We start from the raw sequence: 25,724 nt of genomic DNA, 5'->3' as shown, positions 1-25,724 counted from the left end.
AGTTGTTTTGCATGTAGAGCTTTAATAAGTCAGTGTAAACACATGTCATACCAGTCATGATTCCTGTCAACAATACAAATAATCAAAACTCCCAACTTTCAGTCGTCCACCTGGTGCCATTTTGATTAGCCTGAACAATCACCAGATGCCAATTAGGATCGGCAACTCAACAAACACAGGTTTTGGACCAGCTGGGTTTCACAGTTTGATTATTCTCTGAAAAAAACACCAACGGTGGTACAAGAGAAAAAGGTACAATATAAATTCACATATAATAATATAATCACAATGAGTATTCAGCAGTTACATGTACATATTATATTTGCAACGAAGTTTAGTTAATGAACTCAAAACAGTAATAACTCTTAGTTTTTCTGGCAAATTGCATGTAATACAACAATTGCTTTTCCACAAACACATACGAAAACACACACAATGTTTCTAATATAACATATAATCTGTTATTGAGTCTGTCATTCATTTATTCTGATGATGAAATTGGTACACCTATTAATCCTCTCGGATCTAAATTTATGGACTCTACCATACAAAGATCACCTGAGTAGTTCCCTGTAGCAAACAGGTGAAAATTAGCTAAAGTGGGAAAACACCTATGGACCGTTCATAAGTTATGGCTAAGGGGGTGATGATGATTTTAAGGGGGGTCACCCATTTTGTTCTGGGGAGCTAGGGGGGTTATCAATTTTGTACACACGTACTAAGGGGGTCAGCAACTTTGTTCATAAAAATATGTTTAAAATTATGCTTAGAAATTATGGAAAGAGAAGGGAGTGTCATTGATATTGTACATGACATGCAGGGGGGTCACTTATTTTGTACATAAATTTTAGGGTGTGTCATTCACATTGTACATGCTTTTCCATAAAAATCATCATCACCCCCCTAGCCATAAATTATGAACGGTCCCCTAGCAGACAGAATACACCCATATCCTGGCATCTATGTTAGACAACATACTTTTTTCAAAGGATAAGCTGGTAACGCATTGATTAATTTTTCATTGTTGTCTAACTAAATTTACTGTTTTTACAGAACCATGGATATCATAAAAATGTATGTCACTTGTGCAATCTCAGCTGGCCAATGAGTCATGACACTGATGTGTAACAGCTGAAACAAACTTAAGTGGGGCGGTGGAGTAGCCAAGTGGTTGAAGCGTTTCACTGTATTTCTTCAAATATCACTATTAGTAAAGTCACAGCTGTAAATTAAATATCAAATCAGTGGTAAAGACCTGCCAAAGGATGCCCATTGGCTGCAGATGTAGGTGTATCTCTGATTTTATGACATTGAGGTCAGTGGTAGTATGTCAGGCTATAAATCAGTTTATTAAACAGCTGTTGAGATTGGGTGTTTTGTTTTGCACTGGGTTAGTTTTCTGCATATCCATTTCTGGATATCCATATCAATAATATTTCTGGTAATAAATATACATATAGTGACCCTGAAACATTGTGTTAAAAATAAACCGGTTATCAATAATATTCTGTTTGGGAATGAGGCAGTTCATATTCCCCATTTATAAAATAAACGAAAAGTCAAAAGAATTATGTCTGAACATTTAATACACCAAAACTGAAACAAAACAATAAACCCAAGGAAAAATTCCCCACACTGCACATTCTCCGAAATTGTGAATGATAACTATGCTTCTATGTAAATGTCTGCCCGATAATGGAACCAATCTAATCAGTAATTAAAGCTGTTATCAATAATATTCTGACTGTTTAACAAATATAGATATAGTGAAATATAGATATTATTTGCGAATCTATAATATTCCTGGTTAATAAATGTAGAACTCTGCATTGTGTTCATAATAAAGATACTGACATTAGAGTATTAAACAAAGCAGAACCACTAATGTATTGTACCTTTTATTAAATTTGTAAAACTGTAGACAGCATGAATTATCAGACCACTGGCCCACTGAACACACTGCAATAATTGGATCAATCAGACTGGCACGTTATCGGCACGTCATCTGTATTCTGCGTAATCTGGTACTGATCACCTGTGTATCTGTAGCCATGACAGACTGGGATCTTTCCGCAGCTGCCACCAAACACTCATTACATTCAGGCTATTAATGATACTAATATTTACCATTTTGTGCAGCAGAATGAGACTTTGGTTTGGCTGAGATAGATTAACACCAGTTTTGTAAATCATCCGACTGACAAGAAACAAGTGTAATATAAAATCTCATATCATGATGTTCATGTTGCAGTGTATTTTGTTTCCCTTGCAATATTGTTCCTTTGTATATCAAGGGGAATGATATTATTTTCCAGGATACACTGGCAATATATGGATGAAACTATTTCCATATGGAACTGAACATCTTTGACATTTGTGTCACTGATTGTTGAAAAACTGGTCCCATTACCATGTAAGTCTTTTTTCCTAATGATCTATACAATGTGACAGTTTTCATGCATAACGACTTCTTTGTTGTTTGTGACAGTGTTCCATCGCAATTTGGGGCGGTGGGGTAGCCTAATGGTTAAAGCGTTGGCTCTTCACTCCGAAGACCCGGATTCGAATCCCCACATGGGCACAATGTGTGAAGCCCATTTCTGGTGTCCCCCGCCGTGATATTGCTGGAATATTGCTAAAAGCGGCGTAAAACCAAACTCAGTCAGTCAGTCCATCGCAATTTAAATGATGAGTTCACTGCTTTTTCTCTAACACAAGGAGATTAATCTGAGAAGCCATGATGTAACTGTAATCACCATAGGGGGCCGGTTGGGTAGCCTAGTGGTTAAAGCGTTCGTCACGTTAAAGACCTGGGTTCGATTTCCCACATCGGTACAATGTGTGAAGCCCATTTCTGGTGTCCCCCGCCGTGATATTGATGTAATATTGCTAAAAGCTACATAAAACCATACTTAGTCAGTCATGTCTTTCAGTGGCATTTAGAAGTTGTACATTGATGTCCAAGATATTTTTATGGATTAAACTTCTTTTTAATTTCTCTCCACGGCGTTTGAGACCATTCCAGGTCCCTTCATCACCTGATGAAGGGACCTGGAATGGTCTCAAACGTCGTGGAGGGAATTTAAAAGAGAAGTTTAATCCATAAAAATATCTTGGACATACTTAGTCAGTCATGTGTACCTACTCTCTTGACCTTTTTTCTAGTAGAGAGCTGTTCAGATTTATTAATGTTATGCTAAAGTTTTTAGTTGACACTGTACATAACTACTGATGTACTGCAGCTATCATTTTTCTGCACAACATTGAATTGCCAAGTACTCTGCAAGAACAAATCTGCAGTAATCCAGTGATATTTTGATAATCCAGTGAAATTTCTGTCCACCCACCATAATATTGCTAAAAGCAGCATAAAACTGAATTCACTCACTCAAATCACTATAGTATCATGTTCACTCACTCACCCAAAGACCGCCTCCGTGGTGTAGTGGTTAGAGCGCCTGCCCGAGAGCAGAAGGTCGCGGGTTCGATCCCTCACAAACCAAAAGACGTTAAAATATGGTACTTGTTGGTCCCTGCCTGGCGCTCGGCATTAATGGGTACAACAAGGACTGGTCGGCTTCGAGTCAGTATAATGTGTCTGAGTGGGGTATTCATGCTTCACTGCGCGCATGGTATCTCAGTGGGCTAGCACTATAAAACCAGCTTAAGTCTGGGCTAGTACAAGCAGACGCACATACACATACACACGCATGCCCGTCGCCATATGAGCCGAAATATTCTCAAACCGCGGCGTTAAACCCAATTTCACCTCACCTCACCTCACACCTCACCTCACCTCACCTCACCTTTACTCAAATCATTGTCTTGGCAAGATTTAGGCGTTTGAGATGATCACAGTACAAGGAATATCTCAATTCCAGCCCAGAACATGTAATAATTTTCGTTTGTTTTGTATTTCAGTCTTGTGTCCAACAACAGCCATGAGGAGATGTATAACTGTTCCGATCTGTGCGTTTCTTTCTTTGTCCGACCTTGCCGTCACCACAGTCATCTTTTCCCATGGAACAGACTTCCGTTATCACTTCCTGGTGGAGACTTACGACTACAACATCAACCGTTCCATGTTTGATCTCTGGGCACTGACTCTAATTCGGGTCCCATTCATCTTAGGACTGGTCACAGCGATTATACACAATCCGTCCCCTGCAGTGTCTCGCAGTAAACACGTCAGTAAATACATCGTAGTTCTGTGTGTGGCGATGTGTATGTGGACTGTCATCCGACTGCTCACCCTCGCTGACAGCAACAGCAACCTCCACAACCCCTGGATGTGGGCAATGCTGGCCTGGGCCGTTGTGGCGGCCATCTTGTTTTATATACAATGGCGTATTCTGTGTTGTACAAAAGTCTGTGATAAACCAAACTTGCTAGGGGATGATGAAGAGAGAGAGCCCTTGATTAATGACTCAAAGGCTAAAGTGAAGGATGATTCGAAGGATGAGGACAAAGAGAAAAATGTTAAATTATCCAAAGCCAAAGTGTTTCGTTGTTTTCGTACATGCGACCTGACTGGCTCCTGCTGTGTACAGGGTTCACATTTCTCATCTTAGCAGCTATAGGTAAGAACTGGGGATATTTCTTATTTGAGAAACTGATATAGATTTCATATTTAATTTAAGAAATTTTAAGAAACTGAGTTTATTTGTTTGTTGTTTAATGCTGCACTCAGCAATATTCCAGCTCTATAGCAGCAGTCAAGTCTGGACCAGACAGTCCAGTGATCAACATCATGAGCATCAATCTAGGTGTTTGCGATACAATGACATGCCTCAACCAAGTCAGTGAGCCTGACTTCCCGATCTCTTTAGTTTCCCTTACAACTAGCATCATAAACAGGAACACAGTTCATATTGAATAAAAATCCAGAGCCAAGTTTTCTTTCCTTGTAAGAATTCTTTGATTCTTGGAGGAGGTGGGTTTTTAAAAAAAATCAGACCAGATCAATATGTTTTGTTACATTATGAACTTATGGAGCCAAATCGTGTGGAGAGAGGAAGGAAAATGGCAGCTTTATTAGCTTTGTATTCTGACCTTATTATGTGTTAATGTGTACCTGGGGCTGTGGGGTAGCCTTGTGGGTAAAGCGTCCACTCTGAAGACCCAGGTTCAATTCCCCACATGGGTACAATGTGTGAAGCCCATTTCTGGTGTCCCCTGCCGTGATATTGCTGGAATACAGCTAAAAGTGGCATAAAACTCAGTCAGTCAGTCATGTGTACCTAATCTCTTGACCTATTTTTTAAAGTTAGAGAGCTGTTCACATTTATGAATGTTACGCTAAAGTTTTTACTTGACACTGTATATAACTGTATGCGATGCTGCAACTATGACTTTTCTGTACAACATTGAATTGACTAGGTGCCATGGTCTGTGATGAACAAATCTGAGTAATCTGCAAGAAATGAGTTGATAATCCAGTGATATTTTCTGAAGAAATTTCGCTTCTCTGTTGAGATATACATTGATACTTTAACACTGTTTTTAAGAAACCTATCATTTTAAATATCTCTTTATGTATCATTTTTGCAGTTCCACAGTACAAAAATATTTTTTTGAAATATTTGATCCAAAATATTTGATGAAATTATTTCATTGTTGTTAAAGGCATTAACGTTATAAAGACAAAATGTCATGTTGTAAGGTTTCATCTGTATGAATGATTTATTATTTTCTGACATATTCTGGTAGTGTTTGATATTATTTGGTAACAGAATCCTTTTATTGACTGTATGTATAATTAAGCAGCCCCACTTGCTTCTGCAACAGCGTGTGACAGATGTCAGAGACATCATACCTGATATCCTTCATACACATGTATACCGCTGACATATTACCTGATGATTTTACAGGTCAAGGTCACCCAGTCTGATTAGTTTGGTTGGATGTTGTTTAACGCTGCACTCAGCAATATCCCAGCTATATGGCATCAGTCTGTAAATAATTGAGTCTGGGTTGCTGAAGACCAATTCTACGTGACCCGAAACTTCACGCATCCAGTCTGAAGTCTCATAGAGGTTGTGTACACAACATCTTGAGCTTTTATGATTTTAGTTGGACTTTATCCATAATTTCTAGGGTCTTAATCTCTTTTAAATGATTCTTGGATACATCTGATGAAAGTCAAGGTCACAAGAAGCCATTTTGTCAAAACAGGGAATACTTGATATTAATTCATGATGTTAAAAATGTTTTTCAATGACTAGTTCTTAGGCCCTTCATTCTATATTCATTATGCCTCTAGAATGTTCACCCTAAGGCAGATGGTATTTATCTTGTTAATTGAAGCATGGTCTTGAATTTTGAAATTTTCTGGCAGCTCAATGTAGGTCAAGGTCATTTGGTATTAAGGTCTGCCTTGTTTTACAAACAAATGTAATAAAATTAAGTGGTTTTTGCTAATGGTGCTATTTGTGTAATAGTGAATGCATGAAAGTTTATTATTTTGGTCACTTTGTAAAAGTCTTTAAAAATTAATTTGTGGTGAGATTAAGTCACTTTGCTTCAGAAAGAATTTTTGTTATAGATGCGCATGAAGATTGATGAAACTGATCTTGTTTTTTATGAGTGAGCAAGGGGAAAACTTATTTTTTTCACATCTGTGCATAAATTTCCACGGTGAGATAATTACATTTTTTATTATTACACATCGGAATGAAAATTCATCACAGGTGGGAGATGGGAAACAGTGAAACATATTGACAGTGTTATAAAAATAATTGAGTATGTTTTTGTCATGGCTGCAGGGTGTTTTGTTTTGAATTATCTTCCATCTGTGCCCTGCGCTAGACAACTGTTGTCAAGGTAGTACCATACTATACTACTTCAGACATTAGGACTTGAAGTTTGATACAGACAGATAGGTGAATTCAGCTGTCACCCCTTGAGGGAGAAGGGGTGGTGAGGTAGCTGAGTGGTTTAAGTGTTTGCTTGTCATGCTGAAGACCCGGGTTCGATTCCCCACATGTGTACAATGTGTGAAGCCCATTTCTGTTGTCCTCCGCTGTGATATTGCTGGAATATTGCTAAAAGCGGCATGAAAACATACTCACTCACTCACTGTTCCACAGTGTGATTTTATCAAACAGGAACACATGACTAGCATTGAATTGTGACCCAATCCTACAGCTAAAAGTGGCATAAAACTCAGTCAGTCATGCGTACCTAATCTCTTGACCTATTTTTTAAAGTGGAGAGCTGTTCACATTTATGAATGTTACACTAAAGATTTTACTTGACACTGTACATAACTGTATGCGATGCTGCAACTATGACTTTTCTGTACAACATTGAATTGACTAGGTGCCATGGTCTGTGATGAACAAATCTGAGTAATCTGCAAGAAATGAGTTGATAATCCAGTGATATTTTCTGAAGAAATTTCGCTTCTCTGTTGAGATATAAATTGATACTTTAACACTGTTTTTAAGAAACCTATCATTTTAAATATCTCTTTATGTATCATTTTTGCAGTTCCACAGTACAAAAATATTTTTTTGAAATATTTGATCCAAAATATTTGATGAAATTATTTCATTGTTGTTAAAGGTATTAACGTTATAAAGACAAAATGTCATGTTGTAAGGTTTCATCTGTATGAATGATTTATTATTTTCTGACATTTTCTGGTAGTGTTGATATTTGTTGGTAACAGAATCCTTTTATTGACTGTATGTATAATTAAGCAGCCCATGTTGCTTCTACAACAGCGTGTGACAGATGTCGGAGACATCATACCTGATATCCTTCATATATACCACTGACATATGACCTGATGACTTTACAGGTCAAGGTCACCCAGTCTGATTGGTTTGGTTGGATGTTGTTTAACGCTGCACTCAGCAATATCCCAGCTATATGGCATCAGTCTGTAAATAATTGAGTCTGGGTTGCTGAAGACCAATTCTACGTGACCCGAAACTTCACGCATCCAGTCTGAAGTCTCATAGAGGTTGTGTACACAACATCTTGAGCTTTTATGATTTTAGTTGGACTTTATCCATAATTTCTAGGGTCTTAATCTCTTTTAAATGATTCTTGGTTACATCTGATGAAAGTCAAGGTCACAAGAAGCCATTTTGTCAAAACAGGGAATACTTGATATTAATTCATGATGTTAAAAATGTTTTTCAGTGACTAGTTCTTAGGCCCTTCATTCTATATTCATTATGCCTCTAGAATGTTCACCCTAAGGCAGATGGTATTTATCTTGTTAATTGAAGCATGGTCTTGAATTTTGAAATTTTCTGGCAGCTCAATGTAGGTCAAGGTCATTTGGTATTAAGGTCTGCCTTGTTTTAAAAACAAATGTAATAAAATTACGTGGTTTTTGCTAATGGTGCTATTTGTGTTATAGTGAACGCATGAAAGTTTATTATTTTGGTCACTTTGTAAAAGTCTTTAAAAATTAATTTGTGGTGAGATTAAGTCACTTTGCTTCAGAAAGAATTTTTTTATAGATGCGCATGAAGATTGATGAAACTGATCTTGTTTTTTATGAGTGAGCAAGGGGAAAAGTTATTTTTTCACATCTGGGCATAAATTTCCACGGTGAGATAATTACATTTTTTATTATTTCACATCGGAATGAAAATTCATGACAGGTGGGAGATGGGAAACAGTGAAGCATATTGACAGTGTTATTGATATGTAATTGAATATGTTTTTTGTCATGGCTGCAGGGTGTTTTGTTTGAATTATCTTCCATCTGTGCCCTGTGCTAGACAACTGACTGACTGACTGAGTTTTGGTTTTACGCGCTTTTGGCAATATTCCAGCAACATCACGGCGGGGACACCAGAAATGCGCTAGACAACTGCTGTCAAGGTAGTACCATACTGTACTACTTCAGACATTAGGACTTGAAGTTTGATACAGACAGATAGGTGAATTCAGCTGTCACCCCTTGAGGGAGAAGGGGTGGTGAGGTAGCTGAGTGGTTTAAGTGTTTGCTTGTCATGCTGAAGACCCGGGTTCGATTCCCCATATGGGTATAATGTGTGAAGCCCATTTCTGTTGTCCCTCGCTGTGATATTGCTGGAATATTGCTAAAAGCGGCATGAAAACATACTCACTCACTCACTGTTCCACAGTGTGATTTTACCAAACAGGAACACATGACTAGCATTGAATAGTAAATATGACCCCATCCTAATGCCTGTTGAGGCTATTTTACAAACCACAAGCTCAAACTGACATTTTAGGAGACAAGTCGTCATCCAGGTTTTACGTGGTTTTACTTCAGGAAAAACTAACACATTCAGTTGAGGGAAATTGAAACTGGTTCATGCTGTATATTTCTGCTGAAGACATTTTAGGTTTTCAGGACATTTTTGGATGGGACTGCTTCTGTTTTGTAGTGAATAATGAGTTTACATATGAGGGCTGTACTATTGATTAGTGGTGGTCCGATTAATTGAAATAATCGAAGATTGGTCGCAGTGGCCAAACGACCAAGCAATCGATCACATTTTCTCATAATCGAACACAAATGATTTTGGAACCGCTGTAATAGAGTTTGAAATACTTGATGATGGAACATATCTGTTGTCAGGGCCTGAAAACGTGTTTATTTCTAAGAAAACTCACTTCACTTTCTGAAAAGTCATGACTGAATATTTCTTGAAGTATCTGGGAAGTTAATGTTACACTGGAACTGAATCATTTTACACTGGATGTGAAATCTGCAAATGTAATTTGTGCAGTTTCTAAACACAACAACCGAGAACCAAATGGTTTTTTTCTTTATACGTATCTGTAACTACAACCTGAAGAGGAAAATCTAAAAAATGACGCTAACCAATTTTTTTCAATGATTGGTCATTGGTATTGAACCAATCATCAATTGTTAGAGTCCAACCAATTCCCAACACTACTATTGATGTATATACATTCCAGCCAATATCTTCATTCCATTCTACACGGGTCTGGTGATCGATGGAATCGCTATCGAGAAGTCACGTGAAAAGTTCACTCACGCAATCATCGTCATGGCCTTAATTTCACTCGGCAGGTGAGTTAATTAGACAAGTCAAGCTTTACCTCAGTTCAGAAGGACTTATGAAAGGTAAAGCATTTATGGCAAAGATCTATGAATTAGCATGTGGAATGATCAATAAAATTGTTTTTAGGTCAGTTAGCAGATTAGAATAGCGATATATACTTAAGATAAACAGGGTAGTGAGGAGCAGTAGTGTGTCCATCATGTGTTATATTGGTAGGAACTAATCTCGGTGCTATAGCAACAAGTGTGCAACACCCTGCTGTGTCTGTATAACCATAGTAACAAGACGTTTCTCTCAGTACCACAGCAAGAGTTGTGCAGGATGACCATTCTATCTGTTGTATAAGTACTATAACCATGGTAACAGATCCATTTCTCTCAGTACCATAGCAACAGGTCACTGCAGGATGACTGCAGTGTCTGTTGTATAACCATGGTATCAATACCGCTTCCTCAGTACCATAGCAACAGATGTGCAGGATGACTGCAGTGTCTGTTGTATAACCATGGTATCAGTACCGCTTCCTCAGTACCATAGCAACAGATGTGCAGGATGACTGCAGTGTCTGTTGTATAACCATGGTATCAGTACCGCTTCCTCAGTACCATAGCAACAGATGTGCAGGATGACTGCAGTGTCTGTTGTAAAACCATGGTATCAGTACCGCTTCCTCAGTACCATAGCAACAGATGTGCAGGGTGACAGGATGACTGCAGTGTGTGCTGTTGTTGTATAACCATGGTATCAATACCGCTTCCTCAGTACCATAGCAACAGATGTGCAGGATGACTGCAGTGTCTGTTGTTAAACCATGGTATCAGTACCGCTTCCTCAGTACCATAGCCACAGATGTGCAGGATGACCGCAGTACAGTGGAAGCCTGATATGTAAAATTTCAAGGGACTCGCCAAAATTGTTTACTTATCAGGTATTTTAATTATCAAAACTTATCAAAACCTGCAAATGACAACCATATGCATGTATATGTATACAGCAGAATAACAGAGTAACATTTGCTAATTGGTCTACTCACTGATACTCGCAAGCTATATAAAACAATGAACAACTTATCAGGGATTGCCTCCAGTTGTCAGTGTATTGTCAACTGCATGACACCAGCGAGCTGTAAGTAGGATGTTTGTTTAACTGGAGACTGACATGTGCCCCCTCATGTCGGATTATGTGGTGATCGCTAATTTAGTTATCCGGTCTCTTTTGGTAAGTACTTTACTTCCAGGGACCGTGAGAAGACGTTTAGTTAAGCAGTATTGTTTACTTATCCGAGTTAACCGGACTCTAATAGTAATAATTAATTATGAAATTTGCCGGGACCAAAAAATAGTGTTTACTTATCAGGTCTGTTTAGTTAAGCGGTCTTTAAGACAGTTTCCTCTGTATCTACATTGTCTCCATACAATATAACCATGGTAACATGATGGATTATCTATGCCATTACACTCCCCATACCGTGTAGCCATAGTAACAGAACTTTTCCATTAGTGCCATAGCAACGGGTGTAAGAGGAGGCTGCCTGTTCCTGGCGTTGCAGAGACTCAACATCCGCATCAGGAACGTCCTGTTCTCCTCCATCATGACCCAGGAAGTTGGCTTCTTCGACACCGTCAAAACAGGTGAGATGAAGTCAGATACTGATAACAAGGGAAACTACAGGTCATTAATCTTGTTTGTTTGTTTGTTTAATGGCACATTCAGCAATATTCCAGCTATATGGTGGCATTCTGTAAATAATTGATTAATCACCATGTGACATGAAATACACAAATCTGTCTTGAAATCTCACATACTAAATGTCGGGTTCATGTCGAGGTACCTAGTTTATGTTGGTTTGGTCTTTTTTTTTTAGGGAGGGGGGAATATACACATTCACCAACACACCAAAAGACTTCATTTCAGTCTTTCCTGCCCCACAAAGTAGATATACTGAGGGAAACAAATAAGGGAACACCACTTCATGGCAGTGTTCCTTTATTTATTCTCAGATTTCCTCCCACAGCGCTATTAAAAACTGGTGATGGAAACTGGAAAATATTAAAGTAACGCTTGAATTTTCCTGTGATCCTTTATTTGTTTCTCTCAGTATATGTTGTGATGTAACTGACACTTTGTATAACTCAGCTCACTTGCTGATATATTGTGTAAATACTTGTGCTGTTTGATTTCATTAAGATATGGAGGTGTTGCTGACCAAGATGTTAACGCTGGTGTTTCAGGTGACATCACATCGCGGCTGACATCGGACACGACGACAACAAGTGATGCCATCACACTCAACGTCAACATCTTTCTCAGAAGCCTCATCACAGCATGTAAGCCTCACTCATACAGACACACACACATAAAGCCCCTCTGGCTCACTTGCTGACTCTCTGACTCACTCACTCACTCATTAGCTCACCGGCTCACTCAACCCGTGAAGATCCGGGTTAGAATTGGTCTTCAGTAACCCATGCTTGTCGTAAGAGGCGACTAACGGGATCAGGTGGGCAGGCTCGCTGGCTTGGTTGACACATGCGTAGATCAATGCTCATGCTGTTGATCACTGGATAGTCTGGTCCAAACTCGATTATTTACAGACCGCTGCCATATAGTTGAAATGCTGAGTGTGGCAAAAAATAAATTCACTCACTCACTCACTCACTCACTCACTCACTCACCACCTTGACTCACTCACTCTCACTCACACACCACCCACTCACTCACCAATCACTCACCACACTCAAACCCACTCAACTCCCTCCACTCACCACTTAACCACTCACTCAATCACTCATAAACAACCCACACCATCTCCAGGCTCTGGGCAACCTGGCTCACGCCAGGCTAGTGATCCACTAAGGTTGAGGTGTCTAATCGAGCCCACCACTGACCACGATAAAATATGGAGTCAACTTTGGTAACTCTTTCAGTGTTGCAGAACCCCTAGTGTACAGTACACAACCCTGTGCACTTAAAATGAACCTCACGAATCCGTTGGTATTTGACCAGATGGTAGCCACATGAATGCGTGCAAACACCCTGGTTGCTTGTACAGCAGCGTGCAGTGAACATGGACAAAGTACTGTGACTATGTGTCCCAGTCCACCCAGCTGTGAATGGGTACCTCGTTAGGATGGGAAAGCCACAATAACTCGGTGTGCCTACTGGCTGCAAGAGTTGTATACTCCCCAGGGAGTTGAGATTGATAATGCGATGTGCCGTTGAGATTGACATCCAATGATCGAGGGAAAAAATACCAGCGCCTTGAGCATGCACTAGTGCGTGGATATGTGCGCTATATAAATATCCTATAATAAAAAAAAAATAATAATCTCTCATTCACTAACTCTACCCATCTAATGTATCAGCACTATCCACGACAAAATATGTGTAACCATGGTAACTGTTTCCATGGCAGGTGGGACAGTGTTCTTCATGATCAAGCTGTCATGGAGGATGAGTCTCGTCACGTTCACCGGTCTCCCCATCGTCATCGGCGTTGCACACGTGTATGGTGACTACTACAAGGTAACTATAGCAATACAGGTTCTTTAGTGAATGTTGGACGTGAGCAATGTTACAGGGTGTCGGTATTGCAGCCCAGCAGAATTATTTTCCTATTTTGCTGATTTTTGGGGTCATTTGTGGAAGGCAAGATGAAAGATGTATAATACTTTTACAGCTATACAGGCAAGCAGCGTTACAGGATATTTATTGACTACCTCGTATATAGAGCCGGAAATAGCAATCAGGGGCGTATCTGAGCCAATTATTATGTGTAGGCAAAAAGTTTAGATGGCAATTACAAAATTATGTGTAGGCAATTGCCTTTCTGCCTAATGGCAGCAATCAAGGTTGTGCATATGGCACAATCAGCTGTGCACACGTTTCCTGGCAATCTACCAGTGATTTAGTTTAAACATACCCAATAATATAGCAGGAATGAATTCTGACGCAGTGATCAGTAAAATATAATATCTAAAACTGTTATTTTACCAAGAGAAATATATTCTAGAATTGTGTAATTTTATTTACAGATTTTGCTCTATAAATGTAAACATTTATTATAATAACTAAAGTTATGCGGCAGCACTTTGGTGTATTGTTGATAGATTTATGCATGGAACAATTTCACCTGTCACCGATGTGGTTTTGGCGAGGTCTCGATATTTCCACTGTGAAAACAGATTGTTGACATGTGATCGTCCATCTACAATAAATATAACTTTTAGTGAAACAAAATACATAGGTATCCATTTTCTGTCAACTACACTGCATGGCATGAGTAGATGCAATGATTCTGATTCCTGTGAATAATGTGGACCCAAGTTATAATTATTGGTAACTGCTAGTTGTCTTGTGGTCTGAGTTGGCCGTGATTAGGGCCCCATCGTGGGTGGTCGGCTTATGAACATAACATACCATTTTGAATCTGATTTTAAGGTTCAAGTTAAGGGTTATCTATGAGATCGGCTTATCTAAATATAGGGTACTTAGGTACAGACCGTTTCAGGAGGTCTCTTCTGTTACTGGTGGCCAGCTGATGTATTTGGCAGATTGTGGGAAGCGTGGGAAAAGATTAAGAAGAATTTTTCAGAATTTCTTTCCTGAGATATGATAAATAGGCAACACGTTTTGTAATATAAGGTTTACAGATTTAAAAAATAATTTTGTATAATCTTGACACCTAATGTTAATCTTGACACTAGTGTTAATCCTGACACTTCATGTTAATCTAGACACCCTGGTTTTCCTCCCCAACAGGCGCTGGCGAAGAAGGTCCAAGACAGTCTAGCCAAAGCCAATGAGGTGGCAGAGGAAGCCTGTTCATCACTCAGAACGGTCCGCAGTTTCGCCAATGAACAGAGCGAGGTGTCGAGATACAAGCTGTCAATGGTAGACACCTACAAGCTGTACAAGAAGCAGGCTGTAGTGTATGCAGGCTTCCTGTGGTCTAACCAGGTAATACAGACAGAAGTCCATCAGATCTGAGTGAGTGAGTGAGTTGAGTTTTACGCTGCACTCAGGAATATTCCAGCTATATGGCGGCAGTCTGTAAATAATCGAGTCTGGACCAGACCATCGAGTGATCAACAGCATGAGCAGTGATCTGCGCAATTGGGAACCGATGACATGTGTCAACCAAGCCAGTGAGCCTGACCACCTGATCCCGTTAGTCGCCTCTTACGACAAGCATGTGTTCCTGAAGGTACATTCTAACCCGTACCTTCACAGGATCAGATCTAAGTAGTCTTAGGATACGAAATTGAGGAAAGAATAATGTACTTTTTTTTTTTTTTTTTTTTTTTTTTTTAACCTCTAAAAATACACAAACCTTTTTTGGAAAATCATTCTCTCTTGTAGTCTCTGATATAATGATAACCCCGACAGTTAAGTTAATACAGAAAAATTGGTGATTAACACCCTATTTAATCGCTCTGTGAATTTCAATACTAGAAGTAACTGTAAATGTTGAAAATCATCTAATATTTTCATCATAGCTGATGACTTACCACTACTTGCAAGTCTAATGGCAAACAAGTGATAGAGATGATCCCTGACCTTACAATTGAAGAGTGATTTTTGGTGATAAATAAAATGAGTGCCACCCATCAAACTTCGCTGATTGTTAACATAAGGGGACCCAGGTTATTTCCAACTTTATCAACTTCGTAGTGATATAATTGATTGCTACACCGGACGTGAGAGTCTATCAATCAATTTCATCGTCATGTAATGCACATGCACTAGCCTACATCTGCTCTACCTTTCACAAACCTTATCCTTGTTTGCCAGTAAATGTGTCACTTAACGAGATGTTTTCTTCCCAGTTGTTTGACTTGGCTCTCACTGTTGCGGTGCTGTATTATGGCGGCCATCTTGTGATTGCCAACAAGATCACTGGTGGCAACCTGGTGTCTTTCATCCTCTACCAGATAGAGCTGGGGCAGTGTCTGGAGGTGAGTCACGCAGAGTCAATGTACAGTCAGTGTACAGTTAGTGTACAGTCAAATGTACAGTCTGTGTATAGTGTACAGTCAGTGTACAGTCAATGTTCATAGTGTACAGTCAGTGTACAGTCTGTGTATGTACAGTCAGTGTACAGTCAGTGTACAGTCAGTGTACAGCTGTAATAGTGTACAGTCAGTGTACAGTCTGTGTATAGTGTACAGTCAATGTAATGTCAGTGTACAGTCTGTGTATAGTGTACAGTCTGTGTACAGTCAGTACAGTCTGTGTACAGTCTGTGTATAGTGTACAGTCTGTCAGTGTACAGTCTGTAGTCAATGTACAGTCAGTGTACAGTCTGTACAGTCAGTGTGCGGTCAGTGTATAATGTTCAGTCAGTGTACAGTCAGTGTCAACTTCCACAGTCAAAACTACAGTCTGTACTAGTGCACAGTGTTAAAACAACAACTCCTCATCCTGTTTAGGTGTACAGTCAGTGTATAATGTTCAACGAGATAGTCTGTGTACAGTAAAACACTATTGTGTGAAAGTAGAAGGGACATAGAAAATACTTTGAGTTATATGACAGCCATAAAAGGATGATTAATAGGAAATATGCAGAGACTAAGGTTATATTTCAAAACATCTGAAAGTTCAACACATTAAAGTTTAATACAACAGTGTTTGACTGTATTGTGGTATTTATTGTTAAGCAGTCAATAAATTGCAGATTCAAGTCCAGAGGTTAGAGTGAGTGAGTGAGTATTACATGCCGCTTTTAGCAATATTCCACCAATATCACAGAAATGGGCTTCACACATTGTACCAATGTGGGGAATCGAACCCGAGTCTTTGGTATGATGAGCTTAAACCCACCACCAATATCAGTAAATGGCAATACAAGATTAGACTTATTCAAACACTAATGTTTGAGTTTAAAATGAAAAAGGCCACACAATGAGTCAAATAAGTCCCAGTAGCAATATGAAACAGACACTTTAACATATGTCAGAGCACTTAAGAATTCCCTCTTGAATTCCTTGAACCGTGCTTGTCTCTACTATTGAATGTCTGTGGAAGCTGGAGTAGTTTGGTGTTTTCAGATAGGCATCTAGGATTTTCAAGTGGATTAGAAGCATGTCAGGTAACAACAAAGCCTTGTATGACCCTCGATCACAGCAGGTACCACCAGCCTATTAGAACTCTCACATGAAAACCTTAAACATTTATGCTTGCAAGGGAAGTAACTCTAATCACACTTCCTGTTTTAGTCTGCATTCAGCAGCACTCGACATTTTCTAGTGCTTCAATCCTTTGCTGCCATCACCACTACAATTAACCTGCGCCACCATCTGCTGTTGTATTCCATTCCAATGCTTGTTCCACAGAATGAGTGATCAGTATTTATTTTATCAGAGACCATATAATAGATGGTCTCTGATCTTATTCATATAGGTTCTCAGTATGCACAACCTGGGAAATACATTCTTGGAGGATTGGAAGAACACAATGTTCCCGTGTTAAGTTGAAATGGATGTTATGATGTTGATAGTAACAGTCAACACCATCCTCTGGTACTGGACCTGCCTATCTGAGTGATCTGACTGTCCCATACCTCCCTTCAAGAACTCGGCGCTCTAGTCAACAACAGCTCCTTTGGGTGCCTGTCACCAAACTTAAAACTTTCGGCTCTAGATCCTTCTCTGTCTCAGCCGCTACTCTGTGGAACTCTCTACCCGAATCACTGAAGTTGATTCCATCTCTAGAATCTTTTAAAACCCACCTTTTCAAGCACTATACCTAAAAGATACATAACTCATACCATTGTGTAGAACTCAACTGCCTCTGTTTCCATCATTTGAGGCAATGCGCTTTGAGCATACCTTCATGGCGTGGATATAGCGCAATATAAGTGCCATTATTATTATTATTGTCCCCGGCCGCAACGTGGAACGGAAGACTATGTTTTCAGCGGCGTCCGTACGTACGTCCCAATTCTTGTTTCGCGATATCTCATGAAATGTTGTACCCAATGTCTTCAAATTTGGTGACAGCCTACATTGGGTGATTACGCAGACACCAGTCGATTTGGGTGACCTTGACCTTATTTTCAAGGTCACCACGACACATTGACCACTTTTCAAACTCTTGTTAACGTGATATCTCATTAACTGTTGTACGCAATGTCTTGAAATTTGGTGACAGCCTACATTAGAGGATTACTCGGACACCAGTCGATTTGGGTGACCTTGACCTTATTTTCAAGGTCACCATGTCACTTTGAACACTTTTCAAACTCTTGTTAGCGTGATATCTCATGCACTGTTGTACCCAATGTCTTCAAATTTGGTGACAGCCTACATTAGGGGATTACACAGACACCAGTCTATTTGTGTGACCTTGACCTTATTTTCAAGGTCACCACCCCACTGACCACTTTTCAAACTGTTGTTAATGTGATATCTCATGGACTGTTGTACCCAATGCCTTCAAATTTGGTGACAGCCTACATTAGGGGATTTCACAGACACCATTTTATTTAGGTGACCTTGAGCTTATTTTCAAGGTCACCACAACAGTTTGAACACTTTTCAAACTCTTATGAAGGTGTCACCACGATATTTTGACCGCTTTTTAAAGGCAATATCTCATAAAACATTGCCTACATTGGGTGATTATGCAGACACCAGTCATTTCAGGCATCTTGTATGTGACCGAAAAATAAAAAGTAGTAAATATAGATATTCCATTCTTTAGCGGCGGGGACATTGCCATATCAGTGGCAAACACTTGTTATTATTAGTCATACGTCCCACTAGTCATACAGGTTAAAACAACATATGGTATGGTTGACTGCACCAACAACTACTTTTTTAGTACCTTTGTAAAAATATAGTGGAATGATGCAAGAAACAGAAATACAGCGTCACATCAGTGCACTTTAATAATCTGTCTTCAGCATGGTATACATACATAATCTGATCTTGAACATAGTATGCATTCCACGTCAATCAATCCTGCCATGATAACAAGAGTGATATGCAACATTACAAAGAAAGAAAAATAATAATATTTGAAACAATGTAAAAGTTACTACTTGGGCGAATATACATATATGTATGTTTTATGTACTACATGCCTGTGGCCTCTTCAGTACAGAATACAGGTTGACTGAAGATATGCTAGAGTCTATAACATGGAACTTTTATGCATTAGTTTATATATTTTTTATAAGATTGAGTAAATTGAATCAAACTTAGAAAGTTTTACATTGATTTAAATGTTTTGATTACCAACCAACGGCTGTGGTGTATTATATTCATATAACTTCAATGCAATTTACTTTAATAACATTCCTGTATGTATTTTCATTACCAAAGACCCTAGTTGTTGGCAATCTATAGCCTGTTTGTTATGTTGTATTGTCATGTATAGTTAAAATGTTTTAGATTTTATTATTACATTTACATCTGTGATATTCTAGTTGTTTTACTGTCCTTTGTTGGCAGGGTTTTATACTTTACTTATAATTATTATTAATATATAACTTGATATATTCACGATATGGCTGAAATACTGCCGATGTGACTTAAAATCTTAACTCACTCACTCACTCATTACCAAAGACTGTGGCAATCTCAGTGTTAGAGATTCAACTAACCTCAAGCTCTCTAATTAGCAGGCTAGTCCATTTTGCACAAAGGGTATATGCCTGGGTTTTTAAAATTAAACCCCCATTTGCTGTATGACTAGTGGGAGTATATGCCTGGGTTTTAATGGTATGACTAGTGACCTAGGACTAATGGGACATGACCTAGCACAGTGTACAACAGTGCCACATAACAATTAGACAGTGCGTGTATGGTATTTGGGGGCGTGAGTCTTGTGTCATGTAGAGCCAGGGGTATCCATTCACTGATGTGAATGTCCCCAGTTGATCTTTGTTCTAGAGTATTTTATTTGTTTGTGTGTTGTTTAATGCCACAAGCAGCAGTATTCCTGCTGTATGACAGTGGTCTAAAAATAATTGAGTCTGGACCAGACAATCCAAACGAAACATATATTAAGAATGGGTTGCTGAAAACCAATTCTAACCTGGATCTTCATATGTCTGTTCTAGAGTATTGGCTCCGTGTACACTGGCCTGATGCAGGCTATAGGGGCCTCGGAGAAAGTGTTCGAGTACATGGACAGGAAGCCGGTGATCACTAACACAGGAAGTTATGCTCCAGACAAGTTGGAAGGTCATCTTGAGTTCCCGAAATGTCAGCTTCTCCTACCCATCCCGCCCCGACACCCTGGTGTTGAAGGTAGGTGGCGCTGTCTTTGTATACTGACAGAAACAAGTAACGCAATGACCATTTGATATTCAATTGAATATGTTATTCATACTATTTGTAATAGTTTTGGTAAAAACTGATGGCAGCAATTGGCATTTTTACCCCAAAATATTGTTTTAGTTTAAAATAATTTCCGAAATGTTCATAAAAGTCCCTTCTGTGGTACCCTCCAGTTTCTGGCCCATTGTAATCTTGATTGACAGGTGCTGTATGGAATTATCGGTGTTTTTGTTCAGAATGTGTCGTTCAGCGTGCACCCGGGGGGAGGTGGTGGCCCTGGTTGGTCCGAGTGGAGGCGGCAAGAGCTCCTGTGTCAACCTACTGGAACACTTCTACGAGACAAGCACCGGGGACGTCCTCCTGGACAACGTGCCAATACACCAGTATGATCACAAGTACCTGCACAGAAAGGTGAAGGACTCGAGATGTTTTACTATTTATTCTCATAGTCAAATTCCAAGTCAAAAGTCCCCAGGAGCACAATTTAGGATCTGGTTTATAGTGTGTCAAAACTCTGTTGATGTTTATCAAAACTGTCAACCTCTGAGAGTCATACTGGATTTTCACTGTAACATCTGTTATATGTGGCATTACACTTCCTCAGTAAAATTTATATTATAGTACTTTTGGGGATTGAGTCCCATCCAGGATTTAAACACAAACTATGCACAAAGTCGGCAATCTAACCCACTCAGCCACCTGATCGGACTGAACCCAAAAAGCACTTGAATCTCTTCTTTGTTAAAAAAATTGTAATCCCAAATATAATATATGTTACATTTGACCACAGTCTAAGTGGCTTTGTGTATTCATAGGGTTTTCACTGTTTTTGGTAAATACCAGCTTTGTCCACAGATAGACGAGAGGGCAACAAAATTTTGAGGGAAGGGGAGTAACTTATTAGGCTGATTGTGACTGATGATGATTATGTGTATGGTAATCAGACTAAAGGGAAGGGGGCACAACTCTCAGTAAGGGGGAGTAACTCTGCATGTTTGGTGGCTGCAGGTTTCCCTTGTGGGTCAGGAACCAGTGCTGTATGCTCGAAGTATCCGGGAGAACATCGGCTATGGGCTGGACGACTGTACGAAGGAGGAGGTGGAACACGCCGCTGTCATGGCCAACGCTCATCAGTTCATCATGGAGATGGCAGAGAAGTATGATACACAGTCTGGAGAGAAGGGGACGCAACTCTCAGGTAGGGGAAGTTACTCAAGCGAAGCGACAAAAGACAGTATGCATTCTGAGGGTGGAAGGTGAAACATTCAGATCAGGGAATAACAGCCTTATCAACATTAGAATGAGAGTAATTAGTATCATGTCTTGGACCAATCATTTTGTTTAAGGGTAACAGTATGTAAATAATCAAATCTGGAACAGACAATCCATCATGATTGTTGACCTACACAATTAGGATACAATGACATGTGTCAACCAAATTAGTGTGCCTGACCACCTGATCATGTTAGTCACCACCGAACACAATATTTCTAGACTCAGTATCAGTTGACCTTTTTCTGAGTTCCTCTCATGGTTGGGGTTCATTACCTGCTTGTTTGTTAACACATTCAAAATCTTTTGATACATATCCTAAAGTTTAGAAGTTTTTCTTTCATATTAAGCTCTGACAAGTGTTTCAACCATGTTTGTTGTGCAGGGGGACAGAAGCAGCGGATTGCTATAGCACGGGCTCTGATCCGGAACCCTGTGGTTCTGCTGCTGGATGAGGCAACGAGCGCTCTGGACTCGGAGTCAGAACATGTGGTAAGGGATGAGCATCTGTACAATATTTGATAAGGGTAACATTCTTAAATAAGGGTAACATGCTTTGATAAGGGTAACATTCTTTAATAAGGGTAACATGCTTTAATAAGGGTAACATGCTTTGATAAGGGTAACATTCTTTGATAAGGGTAACATGCTTTGATAAGGGTAACATGCTTTGATAAGGGTAACATGCTTTGATAAGGGTAACATTCTTTGATAAGGGTAACATGCTTTGATAAGGGTAACATGCTTTGATAAGGGTAACATTCTTTGATAAGGGTAACATGCTTTGATAAGGGTAACATGCTTTGATAAGGGTAACATGCTTTGATAAGGGTAACATTCTTTGATAAGGGTAACATTCTTTGATAAGGGTAACATTCTTTGATAAGGGTAACATTCTATAATAAGGGTAAAATTCTTTGATAAGGTTAACATTCTTAGATAGGGTAACATTCTTTGATCTTTGATAAGGGTAACATTCTTAAATAAGGGTAACATGCTTTGATAAGGGTAACATTTTTTAATAAGGGTAACATGCTTTGATAAGGGTAACATACTTTGATAAGGGTAACATGCTTTGATAAGGGTAACATGCTTTGATAAGGGTAACATGCTTTGATAAGGGTAACATGCTTTGATAAGGGTAACATTCTTTGATAAGGGTAACATGCTTTGATTTTCTTTGATAAGGGTAACATGCTTTGATAAGGGTAACATGCTTTGATAAGGGTAACATTCTTTGATAAGGGTAACATTCTTTGATAAGGGTAAAATTCTTTGATAAGGTTAACATTCTTTGATAAGGGTAACATTCTAGTGTCACATGTTGAACACTCTTTGTTCATAATGATATTGTCTGGTTATATACAGACTTGTTTTAGCTATTACTTTATGAATGTTAGCTGATGATTTGGCTTTGGTCAGTCAGAACAGAATATTAGTATATGTGATGTTTTCTTCACAGACTGCTTATGTAACCATAGTTTTGTGTGCATGTGATGTTTATATGTCCGCCTGAGTCTGTATGTGTCTTCATATGTATCGTCTATATGTGTCTGTATAAGTCTGTCTGTAGGTCTGTATGAGCTTTTATGTGTCTACATGTGTCTATATGTGTCTGTATGTGTCTCTGTGTTTCTGTATGTGTCTGTAGGTATGTATATGTCTTTATGTGTCTACATGTGTCGATATGTGTCGATATGTGTCTCTATGGCTGAGTTGTTTGTACTTTTCTCCTCCAGGTCCAACAAGCATTGTACAGTAACGTGAAAGGCCGGACTGTGTTGATCATCGCTCACCGACTCAGCACAGTAGAGCGAGCTCACCGCATCGTCGTGATCAACAAAGGCACCATTGTGGAGCAAGGAACTCACACGGAGCTCCTTGCTAATGGAGGCATGTACTCCAACCTTGTCAAGCGGCAGATGCTCGGATTTGATGAGATGCCTTCTAGAAATGAGACTCCTTGCCATTCCTCACCACGAACTGTGACGTCACGTGCGTCCGTCCATGCAGGGTCGGTGTCCCCGGACTTCCGATCGTGTAGCAGCACACCACCCTGTGCCTCATTCCATGTTGGCTCAACTCTCTGACCCCTGGCCTGTGTAGCAGACGTCAGTTTTACCAGTTGAGCTGGGATTATGAGGGACCAGTGAAGGGCTTCAGTTGACTCTGAAGAGGATGAAGAATTCAAGGTCATTTCAGACAAGAGTGTTCACATGAACCATTGTGAAAACAATGGTCAGGTTTTGAAATCTAGGACCTCGGGATTGACTCAGAAGTGGAGAGTTATTTGTTTTATCAGGCCTCCTTGCAATCAGAGTAAATAAGGGATTACTGCTTGACTCTGAATCGGCAATCAGGGATTTGTTGCAACTTGTCAATCAGCAGCAACAGCAGTGAGCTGTTTACATCAACAAAGAGATGCTGTCTCTTGGGAATAGATCCCAATTTAGCACACAATTGTTTTGGAATCAGTTTATGGAACAGTTAAAATTTTGAAGTCAGAGAAAGTTAATTTGTCAAACATTGACACAGCCTCACAGTGATTTTCACAAATCTCTGTACTAATACAGTGGAAGCCCTCTAAACCGGCAGCCCTCCAATCCGGCATACTCTCAATATCGGCACTAAAATTTTGTCCCGGCAGAAGCTAATTAATTTATGATCATTTGCACGCCCTCTAATCCGGTGTCAGTCTCTTCCGTTTTCGGCACAACAAAGACCGCCCAATTGACTGTTTGTACAGTAATTAACGCTCTCTAAACCGGCATCCGGTATCTCGACTCTCCTGTGTATTAACAACACAATGGATTATCATGGGCGTTAAGCTCATTTATGTTGCCTGATAAAGGAGTATGGATAAGAATTAGGCCTAAGTAGGTGAGGTAAATTGGTGAGTGACGTGACACACTAGATCAGAGTGATGTTGACAACTTTATGTCCGCCTCCCGACTTTGATTGACGGATGTACGCCTGAAGATGTCTTTAACTGCGATGAGACTGGTTTGTTTTTCCGTGCTGTACCGGATGTTATCTTTATTGATGAATGAAGAATATGATGACTATCAACAAGTTCTTCAGTCGTATTTTACGGCAACAGAAGATCATTCTCAGGTTGAAAAGTTCTCTAAACCGTCACGCCCACTATACCGGCATTCTTTGCCGGTCCCAATGAATGCCGGTTTAGACGGCTTCCACTGTACATTAATATCAAAATATAGCTTAACTTGTAATAACCCCTACACTCCCTTCTACAGATGTTATCACCTGGTAAATATTTCTTGTATTTTCTTGCAGTTAAGACAAAGAAGTTATTCATTTTCAGAGTAGCACTATCATAATTTCAACCAAAAAACCCTCTTAAGTATGTTGCAAGATGGGAAACTTGCAAACTTGTCAACCTGTTCAAATTTAAAGAAATTACTTTTTACAGACACCATACTTCAGAACAGCGTATTGACTTTCACTGATTGTTTCAAGAATAGCAACAACTTGTAATCTGATGCCAATGTCCAGATATTATCCACTATGTGTCCATGAAGTGCAATCAACACTCACCATGGATTCTGTGGAGGTGATAAATGGTTTTATACTCCAGGTTCTCAGAATTGCCATTGTCTTTCAGTTTACGTCACGTCCTCAACATGTGTACGTGTTGTTTATATGCCAAGGCTCAGGCAGTGTTAACGGGACAAGTTTCACATTGCCCTTTACAACTAGGGGACCACAGTAATACATTTCAAGGCTGTCTGTAGTGAGGTCATGTCGTTTACTGTTAGATTTGATATTAATGTCATTACAAGACCTTTTCGTTTCTTTGTATAAAAATGTTTACTATAGATATATTTTACATTCCTTTAGTTACAATGTTTATGTTTTAATGCATCCATTCTATACAGCTATGTGCATTTCTGCATCATGCAAGACCTTGAAGCTAATATTTGTTATATTTGACATATTCATCGCTAGATGGTGCCCGGTGTTGCCATGGTGATTGTGGGTATAGTGGAACACGTAGATATACAACTTACATTACTCCCATTACTCCCTTGTTGATACCCTACTGTAAGGGTGGATACTCCCTTGTTGATGCTACTGTCGCTATGAACATTATAGTGGAACACGTAGATATACAACTTACATT

The 25,724-nt window shown here is 39.4% G+C and overlaps 1 protein-coding gene across 1 annotated transcript; it reads left to right on the top strand.

The window, feature by feature from the left end:
• Nucleotides 1-2,309: 2,309 nt before the first annotated feature.
• LOC124283043 (ABC-type oligopeptide transporter ABCB9-like) lies at nt 2,310-25,614 on the top strand. Its single transcript, XM_046719059.1, is given in 16 exon segments — nt 2,310-2,413; nt 3,922-4,506; nt 4,509-4,580; nt 9,916-10,030; nt 11,523-11,653; nt 12,254-12,349; nt 13,438-13,547; nt 14,784-14,981; nt 15,851-15,979; nt 20,089-20,226; nt 20,228-20,278; nt 20,545-20,568; nt 20,570-20,719; nt 21,317-21,506; nt 21,966-22,072; nt 23,320-25,614. Coding segments are annotated over 15 exon segments (2,427 nt in total). The 5' UTR covers nt 2,310-2,413; nt 3,922-3,941; the 3' UTR covers nt 23,671-25,614.
• The last annotated feature ends 110 nt before the right edge of the window (nt 25,615-25,724 follow it).

This window comes from Haliotis rubra, unplaced genomic scaffold (assembly GCF_003918875.1).
Source record: "Haliotis rubra isolate DU_JTF1 unplaced genomic scaffold, ASM391887v1 Scf309, whole genome shotgun sequence".
Lineage (NCBI taxonomy): Eukaryota > Metazoa > Mollusca > Gastropoda > Lepetellida > Haliotidae > Haliotis > Haliotis rubra.
This window is presented reverse-complemented; position numbering and strand designations above follow the sequence as displayed.